At 53.3% G+C, this 10,760-nt stretch overlaps 1 protein-coding gene across 1 annotated transcript; it reads left to right on the plus strand.

Moving 5' to 3' along the window:
* The first annotated feature begins 5,507 nt into the window (after window positions 1-5,507).
* On the plus strand, window positions 5,508-10,535 carry LOC144368293 (putative RNA-binding protein 19). The gene is made up of 3 exons (XM_078027109.1): window positions 5,508-5,837; window positions 7,862-7,992; window positions 10,406-10,535. The coding sequence occupies exons 1-3, from the start codon at window positions 5,664-5,666 to the stop codon at window positions 10,533-10,535; spliced, it is 435 nt and encodes a 144-aa protein (XP_077883235.1). The 5' UTR covers window positions 5,508-5,663.
* Window positions 10,536-10,760: the final 225 nt, after the last annotated feature.

Consider the following 10,760-nt stretch of genomic DNA (forward strand, 5'->3'; position numbering starts at 1 on the left):
GTTATCCACAATAGCCACAGGTGGAAATAGCCCAGATGTCCATCAGCAGAGGACTGGGTGATGAAATGCTCTTTATCCGCCCATGAGATATTACCCAGCAGGCATCAGAGGGAAGCACCAACTCACCTTGCTCAGGATGAACCTTGAAAGCACGATGCTAAATGAAGGAAGCCTGTCACAAACCTCTGCGGGGGTTGTGCAGGATCTTCTCTACTTGGAGCGCTAAGCAGGGGATGTGGTTTTGTGTCCAGTGTTGCCCAATTCCATTTGCATGGAATGTCCAGAGGGGGCAACTCTGGGGAGACAGAAAGTAGATCCATGGTTGCCAGGGCCTGGAGGGAGGAGGAATTTCAGATGCTTGCCCAGGCCCTGCAGGGTGCTTCCTTGGGTCTCGGCCCATCATCGAAAACCCCCTTGGGTGCCTGCTACAAGTGTGGCAAGGAGGGACATTGGGCCAGGGCATGCCGTGCACCACACACTCCACCTATCCCATGCCCTAAATGTCAACAACAAGGTCTTTGGGGCTCTGACTGTCCTAGATCCTGTAGGAGGCCTATGGCCAGGGAACCCTCCGACCTTCTGGCCATGGCAATTGAAGATTGACGGAGCCTTCGGTCCTTGTCCCTGGCCGTAACAATCAATAGACAGGAACCCAGCATGCGGATTCAGGTGGATAGGTACAAGGTTGCCTTTCTCCTTGACACCGGGGCTACCTTCTCAGTCCTGACAGAATTTTTGGGGCAAACAGTGCCATCCACCTCTCCTATTGTCGGGGTAGGAGGAAAGACCATCTATCCAAGAAAGACTCCCCTATTACTCTGTTCCATAGACAACTTCCCATTCTCTCAGACGTTCCTAGTTATGCCCCAATGTCCAGTTCCTTTGCTTGGCTGAGATATTCTCTCTAAATTCAATACAACAATCAACATCTGGGCTCCTGGCATCAGCCAGGCCCCAGAATCGGCCTTTTCATCTTTTCTGGCCCTTTTGGCAGAAGACTGGCTATTCTGCTCTACTTGTGAGGCTGACGTGAAATACCATACTAACCTGGTTGACCCGATTGTATGGGATACCACACCCCCTCCACCATTTCCTGCCCACCAGTTAACATTCATCTCAAAGATCCTAACACCTTCCCCAATCAGGCTCAGTACCCCCTGTCCACAAAAGGTCTTCTGGGCCTACACCTATTATTCAGGACCTTTTTAGCAAGGGGAACCTCTGTCCTGCTCATTCCTCTTACAATACTCCCATACTAGTGGTAAAAAAGCCCAATGGGTCTGTCACTGAGTTCAGGACCTACAACTCATCAACACCTCTGTTAGGCCCATACACCCTGCTGTCTCAGGTCCCCCACACTGCCACCCACTTCTTGGTTATAGATTTAAAGGATGCTTTCTTCTCCATTCTTCATGCCCCCGAATCACAAGATCTTTTTGCCTTTACCTGGACAGATCCCACCACCAGACATTCTCAACATCTAACCTGGACTGTCCTTCCTAAGGGATTTCGAGATAGTCCACACCTCTTTGGACAAACCTTGGCCTCCGACCTCCAATCTTTTCACCCGCAGTGCCCCAAATCCACCCTCTTGCAATATCATCTGGCAAATCTCTTTGCCCACCTGCAGGGAGGAAAGCACCTCACCACAGCCTTTAAGGCTATGGTGGCCCTCAGGGATTCCTTCCTTGGGCAGATTCCTAAAGTCCTACTCCTCTCACTTTAAGACTCAGCTGCTAGAGAGATGCTTACCCTCTCCTTCCTCTCTCTTGCCCTGCCTCTCCCCTCTTTCTGGCCCTGGGAGTATCTGGTCTCTCCAGGAGGGGTCCCAAAAAGCCTTGGTCCAGGTCTCCCATGGCTCCGGCTCCATCCAGGATGAGAACTTCAACTGTCGAGATTCGGTGATGACCAATCTGTGCAGCTCAAACCTGCCACTTAGGCACTCCTGATTATTTTGGCTCTAGCGGGACGCCCCTTTTGCCAATAAATCCGTTTCCTCCTTCTCTGCATCCTCTTCCCTCCTCCTTAAATGGGTAATGTGTCCTCTCTACCAGTCAACTCTCCCCTACGGTGTCTCTTGGATCATATATAGCACCCAGGCCTGGCCCACTCATCCCTTAGACAACCAAAGTAGATGGCCCCTTTTTGGGACCCTGGATACCTTCATTCTAAGGGATCTCTATAATTACTGTGAGTGTTCAAGATTCTTCTAGCCCTTCCAAAGGGCGTTCAACAGATAACACAGTTCTCCTACTTTCTTGGCCTTAAAGGGATATCGGGCCTCTCCACAAAATGCCCAAATAGCATTTAAAGAGGTCACATATCACTCAAGGGAAAAAGGCCATTACAGTAGACAGAAAACAGCTTATTGTATCTATACCTACACCAAAGACCAAAGATGACAGTTACTTCATCTTTCTAGGGTTCTATCCCTCCTTGTCTCTCCTTGAAAATCCTTCCATCTCTTTTTAGTCCTGCTCTCCATTAAACCCTGCCTCCCTCCTCCCATCTGCTCCCTCACACCAAGCGGTTAAAGTGGCGGGGTATGCTGTTGTTTCCCTCTCATCCATCACAGAGGCAAAACCTCTCCCACCCAATACCACCAACCAACAAGCTGAACTCATAGCTGCCTCAAGGGTATGCGAGCTAGCAGAGGGAAAAACCCTCTCCCTATATACAGATCTCCCATGCAGCCATTTGGAAGAAAGGGGGCTATTGACCACCAGAGGGATGGCAGTCAGTAATTCCACACTTATTTCTGGCCAACTACTAGCCTCCAAGCTGCCTTCCCAACTGGGAATAATCCATTGCAAGGCCCACCAAACTGACTCCTCCCTTACTTCTATGGGGAATTCCAAGGCCGATCAAGTGGCTCGATCAGCCGCCCTACAGAGCTTCACCTCCTCTCTGCTACTCTTCATTACCACTGGAGATCAGACCAAAGATCCCCAACAACTCTTCCAGTTTCTTCACTCTCTATTCCATTCTAGTTCACAGAATCTCACTAGTTTCTTTCACTCCTTTTTCACCCTTTCCCCATGCGATAAGACTTCCTACAACAGATCACTTCTGCTTGTCAGATCTGCCAGAAAACCAATACCAATACTCCATTAAAACCTAAACCTTTCCCTTCTCATCAGGCCCACGGTTATATACCTTTTTGGGATGAGTTGAAGCCTTTTCCACTTCTAACAAGCAGGCCTCTATGGTAGTTGATCTGTTGCTTACTCACATGATCCCCCATTTTGGGATGCCCACTTCTATCCAATCAGACAATGGCCCAAAATTCACCTTGCAGATAACTCAGGGACTGGCTCATGCGCTATCAATCCCTTGGCATTTCCATTGCCCTTACCGCCCCCAGGCTTCTGGAAAGGTTGAAAGGACCAATGAGTCCCTTAAAGAGACACTCACCAAGCTCACCATGGAATTAAGCCTGGACTTGGTAAAAGTGCTCCCCTTGGCTTTATTGCGCATTAGGGCCTTACCAGAGAAGCCTTCTAATCTCTCACCTTTCAAAGTCATGTATGGCTGTCCCCTAGTTCCTCCCGGATTGCCTACAGAACACCTACCCTCCGAAACCTATGCCCTGCCCCTCCTCTTCCATCTGTGCTCTGAACTCTGGCGCTATCAAGACTGGCTCCTTCCCGACCCACCCTAGTATCTCTCAAAACCCTACCTCCTTAACACTTTTTTTACTATTGTTTACTATTGCCCACCAGGGGAAAAGCCCCCTTTAAAACCAAAATGTAAGGGCCCTGCTCAGGTGATTATGTGCACTCCCTTGGCAGCCAACTCAAGCTGTCTAATAACCAACTTACCCCATGGATTCACATTTCCAGTCTTAAGCCCAGCATTCCTACACCTTCTTCAGAAGAGCCAAGGATCATCACCTGTTATTAAGTACTCTTTTCATCCCTCCCCATAGATTCCCTTCAAGCTCTGCCTCTCCTGTGTCTCTGTTCTTAGCCCAATACCTAATGCTCCCTTCTTGGGTCCTCTCTTCATCCTATGTCTGGAGATTCAAAGCAAGTGACCCTAAGGGCCCCCTCCAGCCAGAATCCCTGCTCCTCCTTACTACAGAACCCACCCCACACACTTGCTTGGATCTGGCCGGTAGTGGGACCATTGTGTGTTGTCCTTCTGACAAACCACTTAGGTGTCTGGAGCATGGTGACCCCTGAATAAGTGTGAACTACCTCTATCATAAGAGAACACATTACCAGTTGCCTTCTGGGCCTAAGGAGGAACATGTGTGTTTGGTTTACCCTCCCAGTTTTGTAAGAATTACAAGTATCAGTATTTAAAGTTGAGATGTTCTGCATACAACCTGGAGAGATCTGATTGCTCTCAGAGGAAAATCAATGGGCCATCATCCTCTCTTGGCCATCTTCATTCAGTGTTTGGGAGAAGCTGCCTTCTTTATTACAAAGCCCGTGCTTTTTTGGTGTGACTGGAGAAAGCTGGGAACACTGATAAGTGAGAGATGAAAGTTGGTTTGGAAAGCTGGGATATTTTGAGAAAGGTAAAGAGAGAAGCAAGCTGGTTTCAGAGACACCCAGGTAAAAGAGAGTTTGAAGAGCAGCCTTAATAGAGAGGGGAGGGAGCTAGATTGGACTAGGAATGAAGAGTGGAATTGAGGGTGTTAGGTGCAGGACAGGCTGGTCTGCAGGGCATGCCAAACAAAGTTACCTGCAGGATGACCTGGCTACTCAAGCCCTCTGTCTGGTTCTTTATCACCTGTTTGCTCCAAGCCCAAATGCCCAAGCCCCTGCTCAAGGCTGAACACTTAACCCCCCTTGTGCCAACAAGGTAGCTTGCAGACCCAGAGACCCCATTAGATTTGGGCTATAAAAACTCCCTGTGCCTGTTCCTTTCCTTTATCATAAAGTTCATTCAGACTCAGGTGGGTAAGAAATTTCTAATCCAGCTTTTAACCAGCTTCTCCTCAGGAATTACCAACTCCTGGCTACTGATGATACCTCCAGTCCAGACCTATGCCGAATGGACTGACATCATCATGGATCTGTGGTGGCAAGGAACCTTCCTTGATCTGGTTCCTGAAGTTATACCAGTCCTCTCTGCCCTCCTGGGGGGGCTCCTTACTTTCCCCCTCTCTGATTCTCCCACACCACCCCATCTCAGCAGGAAACAGCCAGAATGAGTCAAGCCCACTCTCATTTAATAACAAAGGGGGGAGGGGATGTTCTGAGTTGCTTGGGCTCCAAAGAACTTCATCCCCTGAGAAGAGCCGTCTAATGGCGAGCCCTGCTGGCTCACATGATCCTTACCACCAATCAGACTAGCCCTGTGGCTCATATGATCCTTACCACCAATCAGACTAGCCCTGCTGGCTCACATGATCCTTACCCACAAATCAGAAAGCACCCCATGCCAACTGTCAAACCCTTCAACAGTTAAACTATCATAACTGTCAACCCCCCCCCCCCCCGCACTCTATAAATATGCAGAGCTGTTCCTCAATAAATGGGCATTTTCTCCAACAATGAAACTTGTTCTTTCTTTCAGGGACCTGGCCTGACTGGTAGAGCACACTGCCACCTCCTCGTGTCTGGTCGCCCCTAGAGTCCTGGAGCCCCGGGTTTCTAGCCATTTGTCCCTTTGCTGAAGGACTCGCCAACTTCTCCCACCTTCTGTTCCAGATGAAGGAGGAGCGGTTCAGGCAGCTCCTCACCGCCTTCGGCGCGCTGACCCACTGCAGCCTCAAGTTCACCAAAGACGGCAAGTTCCGCAAGTTTGGCTTCATCGGCTTCAAGTCCGAGGAGGAGGCGCAGACCCTGCTGAACCACTTCAACAACGACACGTCCCGGATCACAGTGAGTGGGCCCTTGCCTGCCTGTCCAGAGTGTCACCCGCTGCTCCACCTGTCAGCGACACTTGGGTCCCAAGGCTGTCCTTTTTAGGCCCTGAGGCCTTTGGCCTTCCTCAGTGGTTCCCGCTCTTCTGTGTGTAAGACTCTCCCGGAGCCAGTCAGACTGCTGCTGGGCCCGCCATAGGCCCTGGCTCAGTGCGGGAGTCACGGGGAAGAACAGGCCTTCTGGAGCCTCGGTGGCACCTGTGCTGCCAGCCAGAAGGGCACTTGAGCCACAGGTGTGCATCCTTCACTGCCCGACAGCAGGCGCTCAGGAGCACCGGTCCCTGTCCTCAGGAGCGCTGGCAGACGCAGGTGCTGAGTTCAGGGTGGTCACAGGGTCAGGGACCCTGGGACAACTGAGCAGGACCCACCCTGGCCAGGGAGGGGTCAGGAAAGTTTCCTGGAGTAGGAGGTCCCACAAGGGTCACCCACAGGTGTTCATTGACATGATAAAACAATCCCAACCCTTTGCTGAGAAGGGAAAAGCCAAGAGCAAGGTGTGGCCAGGACTTCCAAGGGCTCTGGGGAGGATCTGTCCTGCCTTTGTCCACTGCTGGACTCCCAGTGTCCGTCAGCTCCCTACGCCACTCCCGTCCGTGCCCCGTCTTTATGTGGCCTTCTTCTTGGCCCCAGATCCCTCTCCTGGGCTTACAGCCCACCCAGATAACCCTGGACCACCTGGGGGTCTTGATGGTACTTGTTGGGGATGCACTGATAGGTCTTGGGGGTCTAGATGGCCATCTCTTGGGGAGCCACCTTTCACCCACCGCAGGTCATTTTTCTGCCAGGCCCCTTAGTGCCTTGCAGGCCGTGGTCCCCAGTCACCCGCAGGCAGGCCTTCCTGGCCCCCTCCAGCCCTTGGGGGTTCCCAGCTGGGGCCCTGCCCACTGCACCATCAGGGCTTGGTGAGAGCCTGGCCTGGGAGACCGCGGTGTCTCTGGTGGCCCATCCAGGAGCCGTGTCTGGACTGCAGCCGCCCCTTCCTTCCCCGCTGCTTCAGGAAGGAGTCCCCATCACCAGAGTGGATGATGGCAAAGGCACTGTCCAAGTGCAGCCTCCCCTTTGACTCTGACAAGTGTTTTCTTCACTGACCGCTCCCATCAGCAGCCTCGACAGAGGCCCAATGACCCGAAGCCACACAGCTCCTAAGTGGCACCGCCAACTGTCAGACCCCCAGGCTGCTCCCACTCCCTCCTAAGCACATTTTTTTCTTTTTATACCAGGGATTGAACCAGGGGTGTTTGTCCACTGAGCCCTTTTTTATATTTTATTTTGAGACAGGGTCTCACTAAGTTGCTTAAGGCTTTGCCAAGTTGCAGAGGCTGGCCTCAAACTTGCTAACCTCAAACTTCCTATCCTCCTGCCTCAGCCTCCCAAGCCACTGGGATTACAGGTGTGCACCACTGTGCCTGGCTGCTAGTTTTTTTTTTTTCCTGGGCATAATTAATCATTGAGGCTTGAATGCAGTATGAAATTTGAAGAGTCCCAAAGGCTGTAAGTTGACAAGTCTCCCTCCCACCCTGCCTTGTAGCTACCCAGGGGCCTTCTACTGAGGTGACTATTAGCAGGGGCTATCTCAACCTTTTTTAAGAAACCCCTGGCACACAGGTCACCTCTAAACGGCAACATGAACGCTCTTGGCTTTGTGACCTGCTGACTTCCCCTGGAGCTGCCCTGTGCCAGCAGTTCCTCCCCTTGTCACAGTCCCCATTTCATCCTCTGACTAGAGAAAGCGCACAGGGCACCTGGAATCCACTGCAGGTCAAGGCGACAGAGACGTGGCCTTTGCCTCTCAGCCTGGGCCCGAGTGTTTTCCTCAGGCACCCAGAGCACTTGGGGTTCTGGGCTGCGCGTCTCCTGGCTCCTCTGCCCTGTCGAGCACCCATCTTCCCGACCCTGGAGCGCGTCATCTGCACATGGGACTGAGTCCCTCTCAGCTGTGTCCCATGACAGGGACCCACAGTGTTGGCACCTTTGCCTCTGCAGTTCCACCACGTCCCCCTGTATCTCGAGTGGGCTCCAGTTGGCGTCTTCTCCAGCACAGCCCCACAGGGGAAAGAGCCCCAAGAAGCATCTGCGGAAAAGGACATGGTGGAGCCAGAAACCAGTAAGAACAGGTCAATGTCATGGGAGGGCAGGCGAGGGGTGGGCGGAGAGCCAGGAGCTGTTCAGCAGACCACTGCTTTAGGGCTTTGTTCATCCACAGACCAGCGGGTCTCGGTCTCTGATTATGCAGGTGTTAAAACATCCCTGAAAAACAGCATCAGAGCCGGGTGATGAGGCCCACACCTGTCACCCCAGCATCTCAGGAGGCTGAGGCAGGAGGATCCTGAGTTCAAAGGCAGCCTCAATGAGACCCTGTCTCTAAATACAATACAAAATAGGGCTGGGCTGGGGCTCAGTGGTGAAGTACCCCTGAATGCAGTTCCTGGTACCAAAAAAAAAAAAAAAAAGAAAAAGATCAGAATTACGAGTGCAACGTAATGTAGCAGATTTTTAGTTTGTCAGCTAATGGTTAAGGGAAGAAAACCTAGTTCTCTTCATACCCAGAAGAGCCCATGAAAGCCCAGAGCTCCATAGGTGGCTGAGGGGCTGGGGGCCATGTTCTTGGAGTGCCTCAGCGCCCTCTGGTGTCCAGCGACTGCACAGACAGGAAAGACCAATGTGTGTCCCCAGCCACAGGGGTGTCGGCCCCCTGGGTACCCCCTCACAGTGGGGCATTGGAGGCAGGATGAGGTTTTCCTTCAGGACTGTGGTGCATACTGCAGGTCATGGGTTGGCCCTGGCCCTCGCCCCGTCAGGATGCCAAAACCTGAGACCCTCCCCGTCCCCCAGCTGCCCCTAGGAGACAGGCAGCTTCCCATGGAACCACGTAGTCTGGAGACTACGACCACGTCTTAGAATAGACACCTGGAGGGAGGTTCTGAGGACTGGGTTGTTTGACCCAGATGTTAAGATTTGACCTTCAGCCCACCCCCACACACAGGGCTTCCAGTTGCTCAGTTTACTAAGATAAGGATTTTCCTCTTAAAGATAGACCTTCTCTTGTTTACCATCCTGGTTGTTCCTGTGTATTTACAAAAATTAAAGTGTTTTATTAAAAAAAAAAAAAAAGTAGAGGAGGAGTCGTCTCTGGTCAGCCAGTGTCGGTTGGATTCTGCGGCCTTCTCTGAGCACAGGCCTTCCGCCATGCCCGCGGCTCATGTCCACTCCCCAGGGGTCTTCAGGACTGGCTGTCTGTGCTGCGTGAGGTGACCGCCCCTCGCGGCTGGCTGCTGCCTGAGTTTGTTCCCACCAGAGGGTCCACTCCACAGCAGCATCTGCCTTGCTGACCACAGCACCCTGCGGAGTGCCAGGCCCCGTGAGTGCCAGAGGGCAGAGTGGCACCTGCTCCCTGCCTGCTGGCCTGCCCTCCACGTCCTTCCACTCAGGAGCCACTTTAGAGGAACTGGCCGCCATGCAGGTGACATGGGCAGTGCCATCCTTGGCTCCTGCTCTGGGACTGGGCCGGCTGCCTCCTCTCAGGCTGTTTCTGACCATGACAGAGAGAGTGGTGCCCACGTACCCTCCTGAGGATGCGGGAGATGCAGCCTGCTGGCCACCGACAGCCCCACATGGTGGGAACACCTGTCTAACTGGTGTCTGCTGCCCATGGTGACCAAGACAGGCGTGGCATGTCTGTCCCCAGCATCTCTTGGCTGGTCACAGGTGGTGTCAGGTGGGCCCTGGGGGCATACGGGCTCTAGAGCATGAACAATGGCTTCTTGGCACCTGTGTCCAGACCCTGTCAGAATGCTCCTCTGTCCCCGGTTCCCCGTTTGGTTTTGAGGTCCTGTCCCCTGTCCTCAGGTTGGTGTTGAGTGTCCTGACAGTGTCCACCCACTTGGAGGGGCTGGCTTCTGCCCACTGGCTGACAGAAGAGGCCTCAGCCTGGATCTTCTCCAGGACGTGGTGCGATGTCCACCCGCTGGGCTCCTGTCACCTCCTGGGTCAGCGCCCTGAGCCCGTCTTTTTCTTCTGACCATGTTGCCTACACAACCCCCTGTCCTGGTCCCCTGAGCTGTGCCTTCTCCCCTGCCGCTCCCCACCCCGCTCTCTGCCCGTTGTTTCGGATGTCATCTTCCCCAGGATGACAGGAGGGGGACCCGCCATGTCTTGGGCTGGGCGGACAGGAGGGCAGCTGTCTCAGCTCTGATCCGCTCTCTGTTCTGGTCTCCTGGGGGGCGGCCATGTTATCTCCCCACCACCAAGACCCTCACTTCCAGATAAAGGGCTCCAGGTTGGGGGCAGGGGTGGGTCCTGGAAAGCTGCTCAGGACTGATAAAAGCCCTGCTGGTGGCCATGGGAGCCAGGAGGGGGCAGCACACACATTCCGCGCCTGATTGTAATGAAGCCTGAGCCCTGGATCTGTGTGCCACAGTCCGCCTCTCAGCCACTGACATCCACGCCTGGCTTGGCCTCTAGAGGTGCAGCTAGCAGTGTCTCAGGCAGGTGGCCTTGAGTCTCTGGGGCCAGCTGTGGTCCTTGCAGTGTCACAGTCACTCCTGGCGTAGTGTGGGACATCAGGGATCAGCGTTTCTCAGTAATGCGCAAACAGGAGCTCAAGAGCATCCTCAGGAGTAAAGGCCCTGGAGCTGAAGGCCCAGCCAGGACCTTCTAGTTCAGATTGGAGACTGAGCTTCAGAGAGGCTGCTTCACTGTCCTGAGGTCACACAGCTCATTAGAAGCACACCCAGCGCACAGGACTCCTGTCCTAGCACCTGAGTGTAGAGCTGTGATTGGAGTCAGTCCTCTTGGGTCTGGATCCTGGCCTCACTCCTGCCAGTGGGCGACTCCTGCTGTCTATCTGTGCCTAGGTCATGAGACATGAGTAGAAGCTTCCCGT

Source organism: Ictidomys tridecemlineatus, chromosome 2, assembly GCF_052094955.1.
Source record: "Ictidomys tridecemlineatus isolate mIctTri1 chromosome 2, mIctTri1.hap1, whole genome shotgun sequence".
Lineage (NCBI taxonomy): Eukaryota > Metazoa > Chordata > Mammalia > Rodentia > Sciuridae > Ictidomys > Ictidomys tridecemlineatus.